General features: G+C 37.3%; 5 protein-coding genes and 1 pseudogene across 5 annotated transcripts; 3 read left to right on the top strand and 3 right to left on the bottom strand.

Moving 5' to 3' along the window:
- On the top strand, positions 299-5,697 carry LOC107632280 (DNA replication licensing factor MCM4). Its single transcript, XM_021117980.1, is given in 20 exon segments — positions 299-381; positions 473-544; positions 547-800; positions 937-1,165; positions 1,264-1,392; positions 1,490-1,571; positions 2,023-2,155; positions 2,235-2,306; positions 2,408-2,530; positions 2,615-2,728; positions 2,814-3,026; positions 3,106-3,204; positions 3,363-3,523; positions 3,762-3,858; positions 3,952-4,113; positions 4,487-4,567; positions 4,660-4,738; positions 4,837-4,973; positions 5,075-5,125; positions 5,240-5,697. Coding segments are annotated over 20 exon segments (2,394 nt in total). The 5' UTR covers positions 299-350; the 3' UTR covers positions 5,315-5,697.
- LOC107628853 (V-type proton ATPase subunit a3) lies at positions 6,668-14,913 on the top strand. The gene is made up of 18 exons (XM_016331468.2): positions 6,668-7,002; positions 7,583-7,627; positions 7,987-8,106; positions 8,198-8,305; positions 9,125-9,235; positions 9,344-9,517; positions 9,664-9,801; positions 10,478-10,585; positions 10,785-10,892; positions 11,012-11,160; positions 11,789-11,942; positions 12,591-12,751; positions 12,856-13,062; positions 13,264-13,447; positions 13,535-13,618; positions 13,706-13,899; positions 14,149-14,208; positions 14,333-14,913. The coding sequence occupies exons 1-18, from the start codon at positions 6,850-6,852 to the stop codon at positions 14,535-14,537; spliced, it is 2,463 nt and encodes an 820-aa protein (XP_016186954.1). The 5' UTR covers positions 6,668-6,849; the 3' UTR covers positions 14,538-14,913.
- Positions 15,390-17,306, bottom strand: LOC107628854 (cysteine protease RD19A; the record flags this gene model as incomplete). Its single annotated transcript, XM_016331469.2, is given in 4 exon segments — positions 15,390-15,896; positions 15,989-16,235; positions 16,530-16,649; positions 16,850-17,306. Coding segments are annotated over 4 exon segments (1,102 nt in total), but the record flags the coding sequence as incomplete, so codon positions are not given.
- LOC107628856 lies at positions 17,646-18,402 on the bottom strand (annotated as a pseudogene).
- LOC107628855 lies at positions 18,930-22,180 on the top strand. Its single transcript, XM_016331470.2, has 5 exons — positions 18,930-19,349; positions 20,868-20,970; positions 21,311-21,411; positions 21,515-21,636; positions 21,759-22,180. Exons 2-5 carry the CDS (start codon positions 20,868-20,870, stop codon positions 22,048-22,050), a joined length of 618 nt encoding a protein of 205 aa, XP_016186956.1. The 5' UTR covers positions 18,930-19,349; the 3' UTR covers positions 22,051-22,180.
- On the bottom strand, positions 22,579-25,479 carry LOC107628857. Its single transcript, XM_016331473.2, has 2 exons — positions 22,992-25,479; positions 22,579-22,874 (listed from the first exon to the last, which is right to left on the bottom strand). The coding sequence occupies exon 1, from the start codon at positions 25,280-25,282 to the stop codon at positions 23,006-23,008; it is 2,277 nt and encodes a 758-aa protein (XP_016186959.1). The 5' UTR covers positions 25,283-25,479; the 3' UTR covers positions 22,579-22,874; positions 22,992-23,005.

Below are 25,989 nucleotides of genomic sequence, written 5' to 3'. Positions count from 1 at the left end.
TCATTTAGGGGCCCACAGGATACCAACGTACCATTTCCTATACTACACTTTTTGGTCTATAACAATTTCTCTTTTGTTTTTTGGTATAGAATATTTCTTATTTAAATGGGCCGTCCTATGACCTCCATCACTTTATCAGCATATCCAAAAAGCCCAAATCGAAACAAAGATAGAATTGAACAGGCCCAATAAAGCCCACAAATATCTGGCGGGAAAACGTTACTCATTCACCCGCCAAATCTAGCAACTCTCAACCCCTAACCAAGTCACAAATCAACTCCACCCACACTCCCTCACTCACTCACTCACTTTCTTTTGTGTTCGCATTTCACAAGTTTCCCACAAAAGCCATGGCCTCCGATTCTTCTCCCATCAACAACGGTACGCATCTCTTTCCTTCTTCTTCTTTCCATTTCGTAATCTTTTTTTGTTTTTAATTTCCATTTTTTAATTTAAACCTTTTTGGTTTTAGGTCCTTCATCCCCCGACGATTCCCCTTCAAGCCCAATCGGCAACACCTTCTCCTCCCCCGGTGATAGAGATCCGGAGGCGCCGGCCGTCCTCCGGTTACTCCGACCTCCACCGATGACATACCGGCGTCTTCTGAAGGCGGTGATGGCTTCGACATGGATGACGCCAGGCCTACCTTCGTTTGGGGCACGAACATCAGCGTTGAGGACGTTAACGACGCGATTCAGAGATTCCTGAGGGACTTTCGAGAAGCTTCTTCGTCACAGAATGATGATGACATGTTGCAGCACTTGCATACCGATGGGAAGTACGAGAAGCTCATCAAACAGGTTTGTTACAACTACCAAATTTATTTGTTAGAAAACTTAGAATTGTTAATTCAGTACTTAACGGTTATTTATCCGGTTAGTAAGTTAGTTACTATTATTAACTGCTGTTCTTCGATTCCTCATTTCTGATATACAGGTGATTGAAGTGGAGGGAGATTCCCTTGATGTTGATGCGCATGATGTGTTCGAACATGACCCTGATTTGTACACCAAGATGGTTAGGTACCCTCTCGAGGTTCTTGCGATCTTTGACTTGGTTCTTATGAATATGGTTAGCAGGATTAAGCCTATGTTCGAGAAGCACATTCAGACTCGGATTTTCAATCTCAAATCCTCCACTACAATGAGGAATTTGAATCCTACTGGTGAGTTTTGAATGTCTTTGCTCATTGCTACTGAAAAATCCGTGTCAGATTAAGGAATTTTACTGATATATGTTCTTTGTCCCCCCCCCCCTTTCTAGATATTGAGAGGATGGTGTCAATAAAGGGTATGATTATACGGTGTAGCTCAATCATACCGGAAATTAGGGAAGCTATATTTAGGTGTCTTGTGTGTGGGAACTGCACCGACCCTGTTGCTGTAGAGAGAGGTAAGTTCCATGAGAAGTTTTATGCTTAATACCTGTTGGGGAGTCACCAGTGTCGATTTTGCAATTGTACTGTTTTGTTGACTGTTGGGATTTTTAGGACGTATAACCGAGCCAACTATATGCTTGAGAGAAGAGTGTCAATCCAGGAACTCCATGACACTGCTTCACAACCGATGCAGGTAATGCAACCTACTCCTTACTTTTGAAAGGAAGTGACCGTAAGTTGGTTATTTGGGATTGGACTATTGGGGTAAATCTTCTCGAATGTGTAGCAACCTTTCTCTCTTTCATTATATCTTTTTTATTTTATTGATATCTTATGTTTGAAAACTGCTCAGTTCCTTTTGGTATCTTCTTTAGTACAGTATCAGTGGTAGAACTGAAAATTTTGGCAAAGTAAAAGGTAGTCAAATAACTGGTCACAACCTCATGAGTTAAACTTCTGAATTGGTTGTTGTTCTCCAGTGAGCTAAAGTTTGTCCCATATTTCTGAGCCTTTAGCTTATGGAGCCTCTGAAGCTATTCTTATAAAGAGGATTGTCTAGCTCTTCTGCATGCCAATTGTGAACTTAAATTATAGATCCCTGTAATCATGAAACTGCAATTAACAGTTACTTGTTCTAAAATCAGGTTTACTGATAAGCAAATTGTGAGGCTCCAGGAGACACCTGATGAGATACCTGAAGGTGGAACTCCTCACACAGTCAGCTTGCTAATGCATGACAAGCTGGTAGATGCTGGAAAGCCTGGAGATAGAGTTGAGGTGAGACCATGGTATAATATACTTGACAAGTAAAGTGTTGATATGTTGTTTAATCATAAGATGTTTTCTTATTCATTAGGTGACTGGTATATATAGAGCTATGAGTGTCAGAATTGGATCAACTCAGCGAACTGTGAAATCATTGTTCAAGGTATGCATTACACTCTCATTTCTTAACTCTCCTTGGTGCTCTACCCTTATATTTTGGTCTGTTCTAATTCATACTTTTGCTATGCTCCCTTAATGTTGTAGACGTATATTGATTGTCTTCACATAAAGAAGACTGATAAGTCAAGGATGCTGGTAGACGATGCTATGGACATTGACAATAGCGAGGGCAGAAATCCAGAAGAGGTTCACTTTGATGAAGAAAGGGTACAGTTTTAACCTATTTAGTACAGAAACCATGGACTGATTACTTTGTCTAATTGCTAATATGCATGCTTGTTGGAGTCACAGGTGGGTCAACTGAAAGAGCTCTCAAAACAGCCAGATATATATGAAAGATTGACAAAATCATTGGCACCAAATATCTGGGAACTAGACGATGTGAAAAAAGGTCTTCTTTGTCAGGTTAGATATCTTTCTAGCAATAAATTATATTGATTGTTTGGTTTTTTGGGGGGATACTAGTCTATAACTCTATATTTCGTTACAGCTTTTTGGTGGCAATGCTTTGAAGTTGGCATCTGGTGCTAGCTTCCGTGGTGATATCAATATTCTTCTTGTTGGTGATCCTGGTACTAGCAAGTCTCAGCTTCTTCAATACATTCACAAACTATCTCCTCGTGGCATTTACACTAGTGGAAGGGGGAGTTCTGCAGTTGGATTGACTGCTTACGTGACCAAGGACCCTGAAACAGGGGAAACTGTAAGGGTCATGAATGCATCATCTTTTCTATTTTAAGTACATTAAAATTACTGGAACGTAATTTCTGTTTATTCTTCAGGTTCTTGAAAGTGGTGCCCTAGTTTTGAGTGACCGAGGTATTTGCTGTATAGATGAATTTGACAAAATGTCTGACAATGCAAGGAGCATGTTACATGAGGTTGATTACATTCTGTCTATACATTTGCTAACTATGTATTAGTGATGACTCTGTTCTTTCCACTGTACGGCAAGAGAGCAAATAGTATCACTGTTCCTGCTAGACCATCATCTCTGTACTTGTAATTATAAACGACGATTACATCTGTTTCTCTCCAGGTGATGGAACAGCAAACTGTTTCTATAGCGAAGGCTGGTATTATTGCTTCTCTCAATGCTAGGACTTCCGTGTTGGCTTGTGCAAATCCAAGTGGGTCACGATATAATCCTCGCTTGTCTGTCATTGACAACATACACCTGCCTCCCACTCTTTTGTCCAGGTTAGATTTTACACATGCCGTGTAAACTAGATTATGGGCCTGGCAGCATGTTTATGCAATTCTTGATACCTGCGGAACTTAACAGTATTAGCCGTGTAGTACTCTAGCGTTGCTTCTATTCTTTGTGATGATGTAAAATAAGACAAAAGGTGTAACAATCATGTTATTGAATTGTTTATAAGTTGCTGCCAATTCAGTGTGAGTGGTTGCTATATTGAGTTGGTATGTATTTTTTCAGGTTCGATTTAATTTACTTAATTCTTGACAAGGCTGATGAACAGACTGACCGGCGACTTGCCAAACATATTGTTTCCTTACACTTCGAGAATCCCGAGGTCTAGTAGATTCCTGCAATCATCTTGCTCAAGGCTAAGATCCAAACTTCTGAGATTTTATTTAATTGTAATGTTCTGTCTCTGTTCTTACAGAGCATGGAGCAAGATGTGATGGACATATCTACCTTGACTGATTATGTGAGCTATGCCCGAAAGCACATACACCCCCAGCTGTCTGATGAAGTTGCCGAAGAATTGACTAGAGGTTATGTGGATATAAGAAGAAGAGGAAACTTTCCTGGAAGTAGCAAAAAGGTGAAATCCCACACTTCTTTCATATGATTCCATTCTCAGTATATTTATTTAGGTGTATGCTGTGCCTAAAATTTTGGTGACCCATTGCCAAAAGTAAAATAGTTAATATTTATTTTAAAAGTATAAAAATGAATAAAATTTTTAAATATTTAAAATTTGCTATAAAAGACAAGTTAGGCAAAATTTAAGTACCAAATGATAGGCACCATAGAATTAGCCTATTTATTTATTTGCTGTAATTTGATATTTACTGTTCATACCCTGCAAATTTCCCAATCACCACGTATGCTGCAATTGCAGAGTCAAGGGAATGATGCTGATTTCTTTACATGTTTCTCTGTTGTGTATGGTGTTTTCTCAATCAATTAAACAGGTGATAACAGCAACGCCAAGACAGCTTGAGAGTCTGATACGCCTTAGTGAAGCATTGGCCCGGATTCGCTTCGCAGAATGGGTTAGTTAACCTTGCTGTTTCTTATTTTCTTTCTTTCTTCATGATGTGGTGGAATAATTATACCGAATAATTAAATAATCTAATGCATACAGGTTGAAAAGCGTGATGTAATGGAGGCATTTCGGCTTCTTGAAGTTGCAATGCAGCAGTCTGCAACGGATCACGCTACTGGTATTTTGTGCTTCGTTGACAAGCCTGATTCTTCTAAATTCCACCCAGAATAAAATAAGATCAAATGTGTTTACTAGCCATGCCTTTTATCCTTCCAGGAACTATCGACATGGATCTTATTACTACTGGAGTTTCGGCAAGTGAAAGGATGAGACGAGAAGCTATGGTACAAGCAACCCGCAACATAATCATGGAGAAGATGCAAATTGGGGGACCATCCATGCGATTATTGGAGGTATGCTTGCTTTTGCTTAGCCTATGGACATATGTATATAGAATAAATATAATTAGTCTCAATTCTGCAACGTCGCTCTTATGAGTTCAAATATCCTACAGCTATTGGAAGAGTTAAAACAGAGCACTGGCAGTGAAGTTCAACTTACTGATGTAAGTGTGCCCTTCCCCCCTGCCCTTCAGAAAATAAATGTGTTTATGCTTGTTCTATCTCTAGACTCTAGCGATAAGTGAACTAATAGGGTCTAATAATCCTTGATAATGCAGCTAAAGAATGCAGTTGCTACTCTCGCCAGTGAAGGATTCGTTACCATGCATGGTGAAAGCGTTAAAAGATCATGAAGGTAGAAGTATCGGTGGTCCCTTTCTTGATATTTAAGGGGGCCTACTGGTTGACGTGTTCACCTTGGTCGTCACAAGCACATTGTCCACAGTCCACACTATCTTGCATTAATTGTAACCACTTTTTTTGGTAGTATTTTTCATTTTATGTTTATCCATGCATGCACCTGTGGTAGATGTTATTTATATAGGCGGTTAATTAGTTATTTGGTACCCTGTAAATGTATTTAGTGGATTTCAATCATTTCATTCTGGTTTTTTTTTTGGGCCTAATATAACTTGAGTAAAATTAGTTTCTTGTAAGTGGAATGGTGAGTCCGATACAGACCTAAAATTAATGGCTCTGGTGCTAAGAATATCATTATTTCAGTGTTTTTGTAGAATTAGAGGACCTGCATACTTCATAATGTCTACTTGGAGTTTTGTTGTTTGGTTGTTCCAATGATAGCAAATGGATACTCGTACTTCATAATGTCTCACTGCGAATGCCTAGGCAGTTTCGTTGTCCGTGACAGCCGCAGAAATTTTTGGTCCCATCGTTAGTGTTTCGCAACAGCAATATTTCTCTTATTAAAGCCCAATTGACTATTAATTAGTGGCTCATGTGTCAACCAAACCAAAATGAATTTAGCTGCTTTTTACCTTAGCAGTTGTTTAATTTGGCTAGGTTTAACGAATTTGTTGTCTGGATGTGGATGTTACAACATGACCCTCTGATATTCGAAAATCGAAATACTTAAAATCTGTTTTGATTGCATGGACGAGACTTGAGAGTTTAATTAAAAATTCAGCGGTTTAGATGGTAGACATGTGCCATGAACAGGGCTCTGGATTGTGATGTATTTCATGTGATGAGCGAATTTTAAAAGTTAATTTCCATCTCCTTTCAAAATTATATTTTTAATTCTTTTTATAGGTAAAATTATTATGTTGGTCCCTAATTTTTCTTTAAAAATTCATCTTTTATTTTTTATTTTTAAGAACATTTATAATTTTTTTTGGTGACAAGAACATTTATAATTAAGTCATACCTAATTTATTGATATTGGTCGATAGATTTTTAACAAAAATTTTGATATAACTCAATTACAATTGTTTATTTTCGAATAAACCTTTATATTTAGTTCAAAATTTTTAAAATCTATGATTTATAAAAATAGTAAAACATACATACTCTATTTCATATAAAAAAAAAATACAATCATGCTATATAAATATTAGAAATCAACTACCTATATGGAAATTAGCATACACTTTTTTTTACGTACTTATTTATACAATTTTGTTGGTACCAGTTTAACACAAATATTATTTTTTTTTTTTTTAAAAAAAGGGGAGAAAATTACACAATCAATCAATCACAAGTTTTAACCAGGAAAGGAACGTGTAGGAAGAAGCTTAGCTGATTATAGAGAGAGAAGGGGTTAGAGGTAGAAAGAAGGTGAAAATCTCTCTCTGAGTCCTGAGAGGGTCACAACAATAATTGCGTGACTGAGATCGGTTTTTCTTGAAGCTTCGCAGTCGCAGGGTGAAGAATGGGAGAGGTGGCGAGTGGCGGTGGTTGTTGCCCTCCGATGGATCTGTTCCGCTCGGAGCCGATGCAGCTTGTTCAGCTCATCATTCCCATCGAATCCGCTCATCGCACTGTCTCCTACCTCGGCGACCTTGGCCTCCTTCAGTTCAAAGATGTCCGTACTCTCTCTCTCTCTCTCTTTCATAAACCCTTCTCACTTCAATTCTCTCTTTGATCGCCGTTTCGTTTACTAGCTTTTGATAATTAGGTTTTTCTTTACTTTCCTTCGTTTTCGATTGTTATTTGAAAGATGATTTGCGTGTGCTTGTTGATCTGAGGAAGCTGTAGTTCCTGTTTGAGAATGACTTCTGCTTCACTCTCATCGTGCTCAATTCGCTTATCTCTCACTTGATTCTTTTTAACTTATTCTGTCGTTTTCGTGAGACTCGGTAGATTACTGGATTTCAGTATCCTGCTAGGCTTCTTTAATTATAGCTAATTAAGTGGCGAACATAGTCTTTGTGAATAAAATTTTTTACTTCAGAATTCGTTAGCAACTGGAATGTAGGTATCGATCATAGTTTTTACATAAAGGTTGAACAGTTTTTGTGTGTGTCTGTGTGATCAAGTTGAAAGGATTGTGCAGAATAGTTAGGGTAAAATTTGCTATCGTAGATAGCAGTGAATTAAATAATCGTGTTTTTAAGTTTCTCTAAATTGAAGCATAATGAGTTCTTTTGAATCTTTTCTTTCAGCTCAATGCAGAGAAGAGCCCTTTTCAGCGGACTTATGCGACTCAGGTGTGTTTGTTTGCTGCTTTCTTAAGCCACTGCTTCTTGAAAACGCTTTGTTTGTAGTGAATGTTGATGAAAAAAGAAAAAAAATAATAAAGGAGAAATTGTTAATCCCAATAGTTGTTTAAAAAGATGTCGTTAATTATGGCCTATTGAACTGGCATTCTCTCCATTGCCATTTGGCTTCTCTACAAAACCCTTTGGACATGAATTAGCAATCACGTGACCCAAGCCAACCATTCATTAAATACTGCTGTGACTTTATGTTGAAAGTTTTATCGTATTGTTTTGATTATCAAGCAAAGGATCGAAGTATTGATTATATGTTTTGGGATTTGTCGGGATAACTATTTGTGCTTATCAAGATAAAAAGATGTGGAGAGATGGCTCGTAAGTTGCGTTTCTTCAAGGAGCAAATGTTGAAGGCTGGTGTTTCTCCAAAAAATTCCTTAGGACATGTTGATCTGAACATTGATGATCTTGATGTACGTGAATATGTTTTGTTTACAAAGTTGTTTTCCCCTTTCTATATTTTTTATTTTTTAATAAGTTAACACTTGCCATGTCTTGTAATAGGTCAAACTTACAGACATTGAAGTCGAGTTAACTGAGATGAATGCAAATGGTGAAAAGTTGCAACGCACTTACAATGAACTTGTGGAGTATAAGCTCGTGCTGCAGAAGGTGCCTTTTTGTTTCTTCTTAAGTGGACTATTTTGTGTCTTACATTCACATTGCATAATCTAAGGAACTATGTTAGTTATCTTCTTCCTCATACATATAGCCTGCTTGTGCATTTTAATGGCCTGTAACAACCATTATATACTCTTTCAAGATGCATAGTTAGTGAAAATAACTGAAGTAAATTATTTGGTTCCTTAATTTTTTGGGAAAATGAAAGTATAGCATTGGATCAGTATCTTAAATCAATGTTAAACTAGAATATATGAAAGTTTCAGATTTACCTATCGAACATGTTTGGATTGTCTAATTCTTGTTTTTTGAAAAGCTTATAATCAAAATTGCGGCAGAGAGAGCATTTAACGAGAAAGCTGATCCGTGTTAAAGTTGAGCAAAATAAAATATTTGCTGTGTAGTATTTTAACATTTTGTTCAATTGATTTACTGAAGATAACATATAAGCAGTTGCTGTGTAGTATTATGAATGTAGGATATGCTTGATGGAAGGAAAAACAATTGATAATGTTTCAAGGCTTTTGCTTCTGCAGGTTAAATAGAAAAATATTAATATCTGCAAAATAATTATAATTTGATGTGGTACAGTCTGCATTTGTATGTATTGATTGAAGCGATTTCAAATCTCATTTTGATCAATAAACATTGTTAATACTTTTCTGATTGCTGGGCTGTTTGATGTTACATATATTTGCTTATTTCCAGATATGAAAAATGCATTAGCTTCTCATTTTTCTTGTATTCTTTATATTTAGATGATCAATCTTGATCCCAGGTCAATCAGTAAATATTTATTTCCCTTTTCAGGCTGGTGAGTTTTTCCAGTCAGCTCAGAGCCGTGCCATAGAGCAACAGAGAGAATATGAATCACACCAGTTGAGTGGGGAATCCATGGAAACACCTTTGTTGCAGGACCAAGTAGATTTCTCACCTGCTCTTATATAACTTATTTTCTCATTTAATGTCAACAATAACCTTTTTCTAATGGATTGGTTATTGCTCCTCCTTTTTTTTTTTTGTGCAAAGGAATTGCTGGGTGATTCAGGGAAGCCAGTTAAGTTGGGGTTTTTAGCTGGCCTTGTTCCCAGGGAGAAGTCCCAGGCATTTGAGAGAATTTTATTTCGTGCTACTAGAGGCAATGTGTTTCTGAGGCAGTCTGTTGTTGAGGATCCTGTCATAGATCCTGTTTCTGGAGAAAAGGTCTTGCTTATGTTTTTCTCTTTACATAAAATCCATGAAACTATGTGTATGTTACCTTTTTATTCATAGCTGAGGGATCGTTCATAAATATGCTTTGTGCTCATTGGAATATAATCTTATAGTGACTTACCTACTTTGACCTGCAGACTGAGAAAAATGTTTTTGTTGTCTTCTATGCTGGTGAAAAAGCAAAAGCCAAGATTCTGAAAATATGTGATGCCTTTGGTGCTGATCGTTACCCTTTTGCTGAGGAACTTGGAAAACAAGCTCAAATGATTAAAGAGGTTTGCTTTTGTGAATTTAAATTGGTTGCTATGAAATGGTTGGATTGGCCTGTCTTTACCTAATTGGTGGAGTGGGAGATGTTATCTAGCAGTATTCCTTGACATCAGATTGCTGCTGGTTTTTGGTTGCTTAAATTACATGAAAATATATTCTTGTAGTAGTGAACAGTAGCCTTTGTTGTGTCCCCTGAATATCCAAGAAAATGATTGGTTCAAGATGTTTTCTGTAAGGATCAGTCACAGTATTTAAGTATGTATCTGTGTAATTACTGTAACATAGTTGAGAATTTTTCCCGCAAAGGTGTCTTCCAGAAACATGCTTATGTTGAGTGCTTTACTTGTAATTGCATTGGGTGGTGATATAAACCACAACTTTAACATAAGCATGTTATTTGGAATTTTCAATTTGTGTGTCAGCAGATCAGTTAACCAGGTGTCCATAGTCCATTGCTCTGACCCTATTCTTATTCATTCAAATTAAAAAAAGGAGGAGAAAAACCTAGTCAAGAATGAAATTAATCCATACAGTTGCCGGCAGATGGACGTTATTCTAGCTCAGCTGTTTTCTAGTTTTTTTCGATGATACAGAAGCCAGTCATCTGATTGTACAGCTTATTAGCTATGCTGTAATTTCTTTGCTCTATGCCTGAACAAGTTTTAACAAACCTACCTGCAGGTTTCAGGAAGACTTTCAGAATTGAAGACTACTATAGATGCTGGATCGCTGCACCGGGGAAGTTTGCTACAGACTATTGGTGCCCAATTTGAGCAATGGAACCTTTTGGTATGTTAAATATTGAACTTAACCATGTTCTGTGTTATGCAACATAATAAAAATGAATTTTTATAACTGTCTGGAAAAGCTTTCTTTATAAGTATTTGGTTGAGTGCCAGTGTTCATCTTCCAATTATTCAAAAAGTATTTTCTTCTATTGGTGTTACTGATTACTTTCTGTTGATTATATTTTTCTCAACTCATGAAGGTGAGGAAGGAAAAATCTGTTTACCATACCTTGAACATGCTGAGCCTTGATGTGACGAAAAAATGTCTTGTGGCTGAAGGGTGGAGTCCTATTTTTGCAACAAAGCAGGTAAATTGTTATTGTGATTCCATCATGGATCTCATTTGGTCTACGCAGAGTTAATACTTTCTTTAGGGTTAGTGGGTTACTAAAATTGATTTATGGAATATGCTGGTGTGGTTTTTCAGATTCAAGATGCATTAGAGCGGGCAGCAATTGATTCTAACTCTCAAGTTGGTACTATTTTCCAAGTTTTGCAAACTAGGGAGATGCCACCTACATACTTTCGCACAAACAAGGTTACGTCTTCATTTCAAGGAATCATTGATTCATATGGGTGAGCATCACTCTAATTTTTTGCTTCCCATTATTATCCATTAGTTCGGTTATCCCTGTGAGCGTGGAGGGATAGATAGTATATAAAAATAAGTGAAACATATTTATTGCATGATCATCATAGGTTTGTAGTATGCATATTCTGTAGAGTATCAATATACAAACAAAATGACATTTATAGTTGCAAGTCATGATACATGAATGAGTTTAAACTTCCTTTTTCTTCTTCTCAGTAGCAAGCCTCATTCTGTTACTTATATTCTTCTTCTTCTAATCAGTATTTGTCCTGCAGTTCTCCTGAAAACTATAGCATTGACGCACTAGGTTGTATTAAATACATCAGAAGAATACTGAAATAGTCAAGAGTAGCAAGCCTCAGTCTATTAACTCTAATAGACATAGTGACACCTGGATCAGATTAGATTTATTATTAGAATGTGAATGTTTAAAGTTGATATTATCTAAACAGTTCAAATGCAGAAGTTAAAATTCAATACATTTTATTTTTGAAGTTCTATAGTTTCAAAACAAACTGATCAAACTTGATATTGAATGTTAAAAACAATAATAGAGTTGGTGGATTTTGCAATATCTCAGTACTTTGCACATTGAATTTTGTGCTATTGCAGGGTTGCTAAGTATCAGGAAGCGAATCCCACTGTGTATACTATAGTTACATTTCCATTTCTTTTTGCCGTAATGTTTGGTGATTGGGGTCATGGAATATGTTTGCTACTTGCAGCCCTTTATTTCATAATCAGGGAGAAGAAACTTTCTAGCCAGGTAGTCTTTTAGTTTACCTGAAACTTTTTCCTTTGAAAAAATGGTACAAAAATTCATATTTTTCTGAAAGAATAGTTAAACATATTTTCTCCATCGTTATGTAAAATGTCTGATTACCTGTCTTATGCTATGCATGGTGAGCTTATTGTACAGGGCTAGTATTGCTAGGGCATTACTATACATGGTTAAACATATTTTCTCCATCGTGAATGCAGAAACATGTTTTGGCCTTGTTAGTAATCTATGTTCATATTGTACAGAGCTAGTATTGCTAGGGCATTAATGAACATTTGGCTATCTAGCTTGTCTAAATATCATTCCAGTTATTTTTTGAAAAATTGAGCTGACATTCTTGTTAGTGGAGGAGGCAGGCCTCACCCTCTCTAATCGAGGTGTATTCAAATGCTGGTTCTTTTGGTTGCAAAGTTTTTCTTTATTAGCAACTTTCAGCAATTTCATTTTTGCAGTTTAATAGATGATGGAAAGTCATTAAAATTTAATGTACACTAAGAACATTTCAGACAGACATTACCATTTTCCATGAACTTTGCTTGATGATGTGCATTGTTTTTGTTCCATTAGTATAAATAGATTTCAATTTATTTGTTCATGAGTATTCTCACATGAAATGTCTGGGTCAAAAAACAGAAGCTTGATGATATCACCGAAATGACTTTTGGAGGTCGATATGTTATTATGTTGATGGCACTCTTTTCAATCTACACTGGTTTGATCTATAATGAGTTCTTTTCTGTCCCATTTGAACTCTTTGGTCCCTCTGCTTATGCATGCCATGACCTTTCTTGCAGGTAATTAAAATCTCTGGTGCACAATGTTTAACATTGTGCATTTTTCTTTTAGGAATTTACTCACCGTCTTTTATGTTCTTATCTTTTCCCTATTCTTTATGCAGTGATGCTACCACATCAGGCCTGGTAAAAGTGCGCCACACTTACCCATTTGGTGTGGATCCTGTATGGCATGGTACCAGAAGTGAATTACCATTCCTAAACTCGTTGAAAATGAAAATGTCAATTCTTCTTGGGGTCGCTCAAATGAATCTTGGAATTATTATGAGCTATTGCAATGCCCTATTCTTTCGGAACAATGTAAATGTCTGGTATGTTAATATATATTTGAACGTGAACATTTGTTTTGGGTAGTCGACTAGTCGTATGGTATTCTTTAACATATAATTCCCATAAAGTATTCAACAATTCTTTGCATATGCAATCAGATTAATAAATATCTTTCTATCTCATGAACTTGCTCATTAATTTAAAGTGAATATAATTTTGTTATTTCACCATTTTACTCTCAGGTTCCAATTTATTCCCCAGATGATATTTCTCAATGCTTTATTTGGCTATCTCTCCCTGCTTATTATTGTGAAGTGGTGCACTGGTTCTCAGGCTGATTTATACCATATAATGATCTACATGTTCCTGAGTCCAGCAGATGATTTGGGTGAAAACCAACTCTTTGTTGGTCAGAAATATTTGCAGGTTGTTTAGCTTCCAAACCCTTGTTCTCTTGAAAACCCTGTTTTTGTCTATGAACAACACTTATATTCTTTGTTCCATTCCTGCCAGATGACGCTTTTGCTTCTGGCTCTTGTTGCTGTGCCCTGGATGCTGCTCCCAAAACCATTTATTTTGAAGAGTCAACACCAAGCTGTATGCTTATTTTTGAATAAGGCCTCTTCTCTTTTTACATATCGAACTTTTACCTTTGTTCTGACTCGAATAGTTTTGTTACTTCAGAGGCATGGGGATGAATCATATACAGCACTTCAAACCACAGAGGAGAGCTTGCAAGTGGAGTCAAATCATGATTCTCATGGTCATGAAGAGTTTGAGTTCAGTGAAGTCTTTGTGCATCAACTTATACACACCATAGAGTTTGTACTTGGAGCAGTCTCTAACACAGCTTCTTACCTTCGTCTATGGGCCCTTAGGTATGTCTCCATGATATAAGATTTCTCTTAACAATCATACACTACCCAATGTGCTCTAGCATAACATATAGCTGTTTTTATGACTAGTAACTTAGGCTTTTGTTCTATTAATAATGCTCACTTCTACAAGCTATATGGTTGGAACTTTGTATGATGCATTTACTATTTATGCATCTTTAGATATATTTATATATACGTATATGAAACTATAGTGATGCATTAACTAATGTTTTCCTCCTTTGTGTCCAGTCTTGCCCATTCAGAGTTATCAAGTGTATTCTATGAGAAAGTTCTAGTTCTGGCTTGGGGGTATGTACTTTATGAATTTTTATTTCTTATTGGTGTGTCTAATGAGATGATTACTTTGGGTTGGAGACTTGGAGTGATGATACTGATGCCAACAATGACTGGCAATTGCGCTCTGATGTTACAGGTACAATAATGTGATTATCCTGATAGTGGGCATCGTTGTCTTTGTATTTGCTACTGTCGGAGTATTACTCGTCATGGAAACCCTGAGTGCCTTTTTGCATGCTCTAAGGCTTCATTGGGTGGAGTTCCAAAACAAATTCTATGAGGGTGATGGATACAAGTTCCACCCCTTCTCGTTTGCATTGCTAGATGAAGAGGAGGAGTGATGCTTTAAAATCATATATATGAACGTGGGAGTAATATTGCTTTGGACCTGTATTGATTCTTTCATTTGCTGTGACAATAGTCAGTGACTGGTAAATGCGGCATTGTATATGGTGGAAATCCTGGTAGCTTTTTTTATTCAAACACCTTTTCGTATCTTATTTATGCCAGTGAGTGAGGGGAATAAATTGTCCCCATTAGGGGGAGCAACGTTGATGAGCTAGGCAGGCGTGGCTGTAATAATAATTTTATCATGACATATTGATGTCTATTTCATTTTTTTGTCCCCAAAACAAGTAGCCTTATGTTGACATCTTATTTGAAGCATGTGGAAAATGATTTATTAGAATCAAGAATCTATTTCTGTTGGGTTCCCAAGTGCACTTGTATTTAACATTTTGCTTGGCGTGATGAACGAGCTTCGTAAACTTTACAATCAGTAAAACATCCCCGGGGCAGTAATCTCAATGGTACAGTCAATATACAATCATCATTAACATTATAAATGTATAATTTGCATTTTACTTTTAACATAGATCTACCATTGAATATGAGAGGGGCTTTATAATGTGTTTAGAAAATTGAATCAAAGGGAGTGGCCAGGGTTAATGACTAAGATCTTCACTTTCAAATCACTCATCTATTCACAAAATATATATGGTTCGCAAGGTATTATGTTCGCTTGGTTAGACTTAGATCCGAGTTTATAAGTTCATTTGTTAAACTAAAATGAGCAAATGGAGCAACTACTAGATAGTGATTGCTCTTTAAAATGTTCCGAATTTGATTGAAGAAAACAATTTTGATCATTTTGTTTATAATTCACACACAAAGTAAAGCACAAAACCCCGTTGTTAATTTGCAATTTGTCATTACAAAGGAAAATAAGTATCCAATTAATTGTTCATGAAAGAGTTTCCCAGAAACTGTTTATCAGATTGCACATCTTAAAAAGTAAATACTAAATAGCACTTCTAGCCCCACTTTAAAATGCGGGCAATGATGCGTGTCCTAAGGATGAAACAAAGAAACAGCAAATTAAGACCAGGATTTATGTACAGACAAATGACAAGGTTAAACATCCTAATGAGCAGTGGTATGAACAGCTGCCACAGTTGAAACCAAGGAGTCCACCCCACAGATATTCCGTCCACGGCAAATCTTGTAGTATCCATTTTCTCCCCAATTTTCTCCCCATGAATTCTTGATGATCCAATATGGTTTCTCCTTCATCCGAATCAGAGAATAGCCTCCAGAGCCATATCCCACCAGTAACACCCCATGATCCAACCTCTTTGAACATATGTATGGGCATGAAACCCCTCCAATATATGTCTGCATAAATACAGCATTTATAGCCACTGCATATTTCAGCATAGAGTTGCAACATGTTAGCCACGGTCAAACAAAAGTTGTTCCAAGAAAATTGTAACTAGTAGAAAGTAGTAATCACCTGCAAGAGGGCCATTTTTAACAAGATTGGCAGCAATCTGGTCTTCATCAAGTGAAACTACACTGAAGTTTGCTACTGATGCTGCTATCTTTGTCTTGTTGAATTTGCAGGTTCCACGATCACTACCCTTATAAGGATAGTCTTCCTCTCTCATGATCCCACCGGATTTAAGGATGTATTCAAAAGCGCTGTTCATCAATCCACCATTGCACCCTTTGTCACAAGAACCTGGTTGATCTGGGTCGCACTGCACGGAGGAGTATATCCAAGTTTAGACAAGCTATGCAATAAAAAGCTGCTGTAGATAAAAAATATATATGAAACTCGGTATCGGTTACTAATCTAAGCATCCAATTCGTTTAAATATTATTCTGTAATATCTCATGACTTTGTAAGTGATCATCAATATATGCTAAATCTAAATGTTACCTAAACTACCATAACCATTCATTTAAGTGGATATTCATAAAAGTTAAACCTCTTTAGAAATTAACCAATTAGTATCCACGTAACGATAAGAATTGCGTCTTAAACCACAAACCTCATGATCGCAATCAACTAGCTGCTGTTCACTGAGACTAACAAGTTCCCCGGTAGCTAGATAATGAGCACCTTCCAGTGCCCCAGTTGCGCTGAAACTCCAACACGATCCACAAGAACCCTAAACCCCCACAACAACAACAACAACAATTAACATTTCAATACAAGCTAAGGTATCAAGTATAGACTTTTTCTCACAGCAATCCTATGTTACATAATATATTACCAATTTACCATCAATCTAACAACTAAATCAATATCTAAATATATAATGAAACCAATTTAATGTCCAAAACAAGATAATAACAGAAAAGAAGGAACCTGATTTTTGACAGGGGTAACAGCTCCATGATCTCTCCAATCAAAATCGGAGGGAAGATCTGCTGTTGGCAGAATAGGAGCTTTGTTTGCATCAGATGGCAACCTAACCCCTCTCAGCCCCAAAACGTTCTTCCTGAACTCAGATTCCGTCATGTCAGAGAACCGCGTGACGCCGTGAACCGCCGAGGGGTCCATCCTCTGGTGTCTTCTCGCGCGGTGCATGTTAGCCTTGAACACCGCGAACCTGTAATCGTGCTCCTCCAGCGTAGAATACACCTTCCCGAATCTCCGCTTGAAGGCGGCGAAGTGATGCTCCGCTCCCAACAAATGCGCGTCGCCGTCGCCGTCGCCGTCACCAACCACCTGGCGGATTAAGGCGTCGTCAGCACCACCGTCCTCCTCCGACGATATCGGAGAGAGAAACAAAAAGAGGAGAGCGAAGAGAGAGAAGAGAAAGTATACGAAGCTTGTGACGGTAACGTGAAGGTTAAGAGTTAAGAATGTTAGATTACTGTGGGGATGCGTCGCACCTGATAAGAATCTCTGTCCCACTAAAAAGTAAAAACTGAAAGTGAAATGGTGATAGCGATAGATAACTTTGGAGTGAGGTAAGGTATTCAGTGTTCCGTATAGTATGCCCAATCTCCTCCTTTGAATGGTAGTTGCTTACTGGTTTGTTTCTTGTAACTTTCCCGGTTTTCATTGCTGCTTTGCATGACCTTTTTTTTTATATATCTTTTTATTATCGTTAAAAATTCGATTAACTATGCTTAACTTGATAAAACTCACATGAAAATTACGATAGAATGGTAGCCTCAAGAAAAAAGAAGCTATTCTTCGTCAAACCTTCAGCGATGTGTCTGGCCACAGCATGCCCAACCTAATTAAGAAGAAAACACAGACAAATCAGCACAGAGATCTTTCAGACGAATTAATAAACCCTAAACCCTAAACTGAAAAAACAAAGCACAATTATACCTCATGTCCAATTATAGTGGCAATCTCAGCGTCACTTTTAAAATGCTCTAACAATCCGTTGTATACAACAATCTTACCACCAGGTAGCAAAATGGCATTGACAACCGAATCATTGACAACAAGCACCTCCCAATTCAATCCATCGAGATGCGAGGTAGCTGGCCCTTTCTTTCTACTTTGCTGAACCCAACTGTCATCAAGGATTTCATCTTCCTTGTGCCAACCACTTTCTGCCTTACCATCAGCACTAGAATTACTCAACGATTTCAAAGTCTCCTCAGTATCCCCTTCAAACCCTGTGACATAACCAACATCACTCCAAACTTGTTCCTTGCTCAACCCTCTCTGCAAGGTATCAATGATTTCCATTGATATCATCCTTATCCTCACACTCCCTTGAAACTCGCCTTCTGTTTCTCGAATTCAGCCTCCCCAAGTTGCCTCACCATGGCTTTAGATAACAAAATCCAGTGGCTTCTCTTGGTATATGGAACTGTCTCTAAATTCCCAAAATACATAGTTATGAATATAGCTGACCCAACCAACACAACAGTGAATACATGTCTAGCATTCATCATACATAGGAAGTGCAAGATAGTTTTACATGTGCATTCAAATTAAACTCTAAGTGTCAATAAATTATAGTTTAAATGACATAATCTTTTTATACTCATCTAAAAGATTTCGAATTTGAGTCTCTGTATCTTTGGTTATATTATATTTTAATAGTCTTTTGTTTTTTACAACTTACATGGCAGATGGCACACACTCTGGTGATGTAAATTTGAAACCTAGTATCCGAACTAATTAAAATGCATGGTTATCAAACCTGGTTCGATCTGGTTGGTTCGATCGAAAATCCGGTCATCCGGTTATTTAATTGGATCGAACTACTCGTCGAACCGGTTATACATGGAATCCGGTGAAACTCAGTTCGACCCGACGGGTTTTCGTTAAAACCGGTGACTCGGCCGGTTAATTCAACCCGGTCTGGATTGTGCTTTTAAAAAAAAAAAAAAAAAAGAAACGGCGTCGTTTGGCTTTCAGATTCCCCCCTTCTCTCCCCTTTCAACGAAACCCTAATGCTATTCCCCCCTCCCCAATCCCCATAGCGCCAAATCTGAGAATTGAGAAATCAGTCTGATTCCAGGGGAAGTGTGGAACCCCCAGCCTCGTCTCTCTGCTCCTTCGTCGTCGGCACTCGGCAGTCGCTCACCCTCGCCCTCACTTCGTCTCTCCATCGTCTCTCCCCTCATCTCGTCACTTCGTCGCCTCTCCACTCACCTTGTCACTATCGGTCTCTCTCGGTCACGGCCTCACGCCCTCACCCCGTCGCTCTATCAGTCTCTCACCTCGTCGTCGTCGCGGTCCCGTGCTCCTGCCCTGTGTTCACTTCGTCGGTGGCAGAAAGCTCACAGAAGACAGAAATCAAGCAGCATCTCTGGCTCTGAATCTGCTCCCTCGGGTTAGTCGGGTGGTGGTGGTCGTCTTCTTGGTCGCGGTCTAGGAACCAGTTATCCAGGTGAGCTCCCTTCAAGTTTTTGACCCTGGTCTTTCACTGGAATTGTTGAATACTGAACCTGGTGTTGCTGTTGACTGTTGTAAATTTGTAATTGAATTTTAGAGTTGTTGAAGCTGAGCATATTTTAGTTAGTATTGTTATTGAATCTGGTGGTTATTACTATTGTATTTGATTTTTTAGAGTTGTTATTGAATCTGGTGGTTATTACTTTAGTTAGAATTATTGTTGAACTTGAATCTGGTGGCTGCTGATGTTGCATTTAGTTTTTTAGTGTTGTTGTTTGTTGCTGGTTGCTGTGTTTTAGAGTTGCTGTGTTTTTTAGAGCTGCTGTTGTTTGTTGCTGGTGCTTGTTTTGAATTGCTGTTTGTACTTTGGTGGAATGGTGGTGGTTGCTGTGTTACTTAAAAACTGACTTAAGTAAATCTTTTATTGCTGAAAATATTTTTGGTTTCTTTTGCTAGAATTTAAAAAATGTCTTCATCTCAAACCCCATCAGAAACGCCAGCATCAATGATTGTGTTATCTTTTACTTGTTCTTGTTGATTTAAATTGAGAACATATTTTGTACTAGAGATTAGTTTATTATCTATTTTTAGATTATTAGTTATGTTTAAGACTTGATATTAGATTATTAATGTTTGTAAAGACTTGCATTTTAAGTTTTAAGACATTATTTTAATTTTATTTATATAATTTTATATTTTTTTAATTATGACCGGATTAACCGGATAAATCAGTGATTCACCGGTTGAACCAGTAACCCGGTGACCCGGTCATATGACCGGGTTGATTACCGGTTCGGTTCTGATAACGATTGGAGGAAGTAGCTTTTTTTTGGTCAGGAGGAAGTAGCTTCTTGAAATCGTTGAGTAAGGTAAGAAGCTTCTCTTCTGGGCTTTGGTTGAGCTTTGTCCAATTGGTCAGATAAAACAGATAAACCCAAATTGGCCCAAATGATAAACCCAAACTGGCCCAATAGTGTAGCCATCAGCGTCGCCCTCGTCACTTTGTCAGCTCGTGGCTGCAGCTCTGTTTGTGGCAGCTCCCGTTCATCGAGTTTGTTCTAATTATTACTGCTATTGCTTAATTGATCAATTCAATTTTCCAACCATTCAAGGGTTTCAAGTAAGGAGCTTTTGATTTCTCTTCTCTTTTTTCTTTTGATAAGCTCATACAGAGCTTTTTCTTTTTCAATTTTCTGACGCAGTGACATTATAATGTTTGCTTGATTTTCTTCCTTGGACATCCCAATAAAAAAATTTTGCCATCAAAATTATGGTTCTAAAGCAGGACTATTTTTTGGTCTTTGTTTTGAGTTGTAGTTGATGGTTCCTGTCATGATTAAGTTTTAGGAGTGGTTCATTTCCTTAATATTTATTATATACTGAATTGGAAAAAAAATTCTAATGTTAAGGGTTGTTTGGTGATTTGATATATATAATGGAGAACCATCATATTCTGGTGTTAACTTTATCTAATTATTTATTTACTTTTTTATTTTTTGTTCTCTATTTGCAGATGGAGGGTAAATTTGCTGAAGAACTTTATGCTGAAAGCTTAGAACTTTCAAAATCAGAACTAAAATCAACTAGTGCTCATGATCAAGAAAATAAGTTACATGGTAAGGTTTAGTGTGGATGAGTTGACATGGAAACTCTATTACTAAATGCAAAAAATGGTTTGGTTTAGACTTGACTTCACTCCATGACTCATGCCATTCTATGATTTCGTATGAATTTCTTGTTTAGCCAGTGCGTTGTATTATCCTAACTTCCACATCTCAATCATGGTAATGAGTGAAGGATATTGTCAGATAGGCAATGGCTTTTTTCAATAGAAGTGTCGATATCATATAAATTATTGATGTTGGTTTATCTGTTTTCTATGGCATAGAAGTTATTTTGTTTGTGCATAAACTCATGGTGCTGGTGCTTTGTACTAATTATCTATTATGCTTTTAGAATGTGATGATGATGATTTTTGGGGTGATTCTGATGACAAGTTGGATAAATCATTAGATTTGGACAGAGAGTGGCAAAGGAGGCATGATGAATTCCACACGGTATTTTGACAACTTGAGTAAACTCTGCTTATTTTGTTCCTATTTTCTTAACTCTATGAAATGATCAGCTGCCCTTTTTCATTCTCTGGCTTATTTTTAATAGATCGGGTATCGGGAAGGTCTTATAGCAGGAAAGGAAGCTTCATCTCAGGAGGGGTTCAATATTGGTTTTAAACAATCAGTCCTTGCTGGTTATAGCTGGGGTGCTGTAAGAGGTGTTACGAGGTATGCGTTCTGTTCTTTCAGAATGAGATGATTTATATTGTGTAAAATTGAGTTCAATAATGTTTCTTCCCCATTAATTTATTTTTTAAAATATTTCTTTTGCTTATTTGGACACTGTAAAGTGCATTTGCGCATCTTCCAGATGAGTTAGAAGAGAAGCTGGTTGAAAAGCTAGAAAAACGTAATGAACTCCATGGGATGCATGAATCTGTGCATTCTGTGTCAACAGCAGATGCCCTTAGATTCTTTCATGAAGACATCAAAGCAAAAGAAGCTTTAGAACAGAGCAAAGATGTGAAGGTTAGCCCCTGGCAAACTTCACATGTTTCTCATTTGAGAAATTATCACCAACAACTTGAATCTCTGATTCATGATACACCTACCATGGACATTCATTTACCTGAGCCAAAATAGGTGTTCTACCTGGTGTTTAAAGCTGTTTAGCTTAGATGATATGAGGTTATTTTGATATCTTCCATGTGCATGATTGTAAAATTTATTATATGTTTCGCATAAAATAAATACAGGCAATTTAGTTCCCAAACCAGTGAATTCAATCATGATGCTTACATGAAGTCATATATGACTCCTCCTTGTTCTCTCTTCTTTTTTTTTATTTTATATTGATAGTAAGCCTATTCAGATCAATTAATTAATCAGGTACTATCGAAACCTAGGTGCTGCTATAATTTATTGCACTCATGATGGTTTCTTTATTGGCTACAAGGCCTCAAAAGACTTGATCCTTTTCTTGTATTCATTTGTTACACACGACCATTAGCTAATCCAATTTGTATTTGATGATGATAAAGATAAAATAAAAATAAAATATATAAAGCATATAAATTAGTTATACTTCTTAATGATACATACATTGTGAAATCAACAGTTCAGGATTCAGGAGCATAAGTGCCCATTATTTATGGGATAACATAAAAACAAAAATAAATAGTGCTTCGAACACAGCTTGGAAAAGCAAACACTCAACAACATTGAACAATTTTTGTGAACCAATTCCATGCAGCTTAGTAGAAACTACAAATTCCAGTATTTTTGTTTCACTCTCCATGTAAGAGCCATGCCTCATTCTCGCAACCTGGCAATTTGAATTGTCTCCAAGCTTCAGAACCGAGTTCTTCACCGTAATAATAATGCTGCAGATCACTCCTGATCATTTCTTTTCCTGGTTGTCTTACTCCTCTGCTTAAGAATGCAAGATCGAACTTCAAGTTGTTTAACTTCAAAAGCATACCCAATGTAATTATTAGCTTGTAGTTGGCGAATAAGGTTTTAAATTGTGAAATCATGTGTTGTTGAAAGATGATACCAAATAAAAAAAGGCCTATTTGGTTTACCTCAGCAACATACATCAGCTACAAGCTTGAATAGGTCTTGCATGAGCAAACGGTGAATTGTGGCTTTCACATTTAGGTAGTGACATTACTTTTTCATAAGCTTCAACAAGCAAAGCCACTTTCCTCTTCCTAGCTGGAGCAAGTTGTGTGACAGCTTGTCTGAGTGCAAAATCAAGCATCCATTCCTCAGCATCTTTTCTGTCATCCATAATTTGATGCTTCAGATTAACCTTTTCTGGCTCTGGTTCAGGAACCAAGGTGAGGAAATTTGGTTTTCGCGGTTTAATCTTTCTCAGCTGCTCATCATCTTTCTCTATTCTCTTGTGCTTTGTTTCCTTGCTCGTGTTAAGATCTTCACCACCTATACAGCTTGTGCACTGGAACTTACTAGTGTTACCTTGATCTTCCTCCAGTAGTTCATGGTCCTGAACAACAATATTGATTTCTTCTGGCACCTCAAATGGGTGAATTTGGTTGTCTTCGCTAATTCCTTCAACATTATTCTCTAGCTTTATGTTGCTATCTTCAAAGCTATCCTCAGCCTTTAAATTTTTGTTCATGGAGTTTTCATTCACTATTTCTTCTACATCTGTGAGGTGCTGAAATGCTTCATCATCTGTTGGAGGAAGTTGATCATAACTTATGCCATTGGACAGGTAATCATTTTCTTGAGTCTCAAGTTCCATGCTTTTACATGTGCCTTCCAAAACAGAATTAGAGCCATGAGATTTTGCTTCAAAATAGGTGTTCTTTTCGTCACTGGCTTCTCTGAGTGTTCCTTCTACCAGAATATCCGTATGATGGTTGCCAAGTATTTCATCTAACCACGTCACAGAATCATCACGTGAGCGCTCTGATAAGGACTCAAAGTTTGAGTCACTTTCCTCCTTTGTGAAGATAGAAGAATCAATGTTTTCTCCATGGCCGAATGAAAAAAACTGCTCCTCCTCCTTCCACTGTATATCGGTATCCTGGGAACTAGAACCATCCAATTCAACATTATCAGTATCCTGGGAATGACAACCATCAACTTCAATGTTATGCATGTGTTCACCATCATAGCTAACTTCTTTGGTATAGCTTCCCATATATATTTCTTCACCAAACCAGATAGTTGAGTGGTTTTCATCTGCGTCTACGGCATTTGTTTCTTGGGGAGAGCTCCCTTTGTTATCTGCTTCAATTGCAGCAGCAGTAAACCAGTCTTTGAAATCATCTTCAAGATTGATCTCACACTTGGGAAGATCATGATTTATAGTTTGAATAACACACTTGATGCCATCTTCTTCAGTCACAGACTTCATGTCATCTTGATCTTCAAGGTCTTCCGCAGAGTAAATGTTTTCTCTGTCACCAGCTCCTTCCTTTATTTTAACAGATATTTCAGTAAAGAAATCCATCGCGCTTTTTTGTGCCAAGGGAGTCGTTATTGGGTTACGTTTATCAGCTTCATTATGTGCATGTTTTCCATCCAGGACATTCTGCTCAATATCACTGCTGTCTGTCTGACACTGCATCTTCAATCTTTGAGGGCTCAGACTTTCCAGCTTCATACTCTTCTGGGTTTTCAGAATACGCCTCTTTGCTGGTACAAAGCTCTTCAATGAAGACAAAGGAGTGTGATAATGACCATTGAGAGAGCAATATTTGTAGGGGCAAACTTCTGTGACTGAAGTTCCCTCATATTCATTATTTGCCCCATGATTCAGCATGAGGTATGCAGGGAACCTAGAGTCTTTCAAAGTTGAAGAACAAGTAGCTCTCACTGGTGGATTCATATCTGCATGCAAAATCGCTGCGGTGGATTTGAAAGTAGTAGTCTTTGTCAATGATCTTGCCAAATTCAAATTAGATGATCGAGTCAAAGGCTTTTCTTGTTTTATACAAGAAATGGAGCTAGCTCTTGAACATTTTTGTGGCAAATTCTTTTCAGTTGGAGTGTTTTGAAGACTCACCGGGAAACTCTCCTTTCTTGCAACAGAACTGCTTGTGGGCTTCATGTAATTGGGAGAGCCATCTATTCTCACCAAAGGCTTATTATGCTTTTGCAGTGATGATGATGCTGCAGTTGGAGCACGAAGAGGCCGTTGGTTCCCTGGTTGATATAAGCTCCTCCTTGGAGTTGGAGCCTCAAAATCCAAAAGCTTAATTGACCTTGTGTTTTTGCTTTTCTTATTGATGTCACTCTTTCTGCTCTTACCATCTTGGTGTTGAGGAGAAGATAAGCTCTTCTCAGATATGACATGATCAGCTTGAATACCAAGCTTACTGAGAACCCTTCTTTGAACCATATTCAAACTCAAACTGGGATTTTGGATTAAAAACCAGTTTTCCTTTCCTTTACTTTGTGGATTTCAAGCACAAGAAGAAAATAAACCTTCTTGTGCTTTTGGTTTCTCTCTGAGGAATTTCACATTGGAAAGGAAAAAGAGGAAGAGAGATTCTGTTCTCTTTGTTTATTTGCTTTATTTGCAGTGAGCTTTGTTGTTTGTTTTACTTAGTTGTTGTTTGATGGATAATGAAATTTGAATAAGGCTGACATAAATGTTTCATGCTGACTCTCACAAGGGAACTGTTTATGGACCCTTCTTGCATGATCATAATTTTTCTGATTTGGAATTATTAGTATTTGTAACATGGGAAGTTTCCATTGGCTACTGGCTTGTTTCTTATATTTAAAGCATCACATTTTTGCTGATAATTGATATATGATACCCCAACTCATCTGTCCATAAAATGACTAAATCACCCCTCAAATTGAAGCCTCTTCTAGGTTATCTGGCAACCCCTTATTATTAATGGCAATTAAGTTGTTTTAAGGCAATCCCTTTTATTCACGAAGTAGCCTCAACTATTTTTTCTTCTCCTTATTCAATTGCTTAGTAATGATCTTACATAAATGAATTTTATGAGATCATTGGTGCTAATGGTAGCCAGATTTTATTATTACTACAATGGTAATAGGTTAACAATAGCTCCAACGGATATTTCATGGTTA

Source organism: Arachis ipaensis, chromosome B03 (assembly GCF_000816755.2).
Source record: "Arachis ipaensis cultivar K30076 chromosome B03, Araip1.1, whole genome shotgun sequence".
In the NCBI taxonomy this organism is placed as follows: Eukaryota; Viridiplantae; Streptophyta; class Magnoliopsida; order Fabales; family Fabaceae; genus Arachis; species Arachis ipaensis.
This window is presented reverse-complemented; position numbering and strand designations above follow the sequence as displayed.

What these genes read in the sequence shown, in the direction of transcription:
- LOC107628853 (XM_016331468.2), top strand. Translation starts at nt 6,850, where the DNA reads ATGGGAGAGGTGGCGAGTGGCGGTGGTTGTTGCCCTCCGATGGATCTG. An exon ending in AGCGGACTTATGCGACTCAG is followed by an intron (nt 7,628 to 7,986) that starts GTGTGTTTGTTT and finishes GTGCTTATCAAG; the next exon opens with ATAAAAAGATGTGGAGAGAT. An exon ending in CTATTTTTGCAACAAAGCAG is followed by an intron (nt 10,893 to 11,011) that starts GTAAATTGTTAT and finishes GTGGTTTTTCAG; the next exon opens with ATTCAAGATGCATTAGAGCG.
- LOC107628855 (XM_016331470.2), top strand. Translation starts at nt 20,868, where the DNA reads ATGGAGGGTAAATTTGCTGAAGAACTTTATGCTGAAAGCTTAGAACTT. An exon ending in TCAAGAAAATAAGTTACATG is followed by an intron (nt 20,971 to 21,310) that starts GTAAGGTTTAGT and finishes TTATGCTTTTAG; the next exon opens with AATGTGATGATGATGATTTT. An exon ending in GGCATGATGAATTCCACACG is followed by an intron (nt 21,412 to 21,514) that starts GTATTTTGACAA and finishes TATTTTTAATAG; the next exon opens with ATCGGGTATCGGGAAGGTCT.
- LOC107628857 (XM_016331473.2), bottom strand. Translation starts at nt 25,282, where the DNA reads ATGGTTCAAAGAAGGGTTCTCAGTAAGCTTGGTATTCAAGCTGATCAT.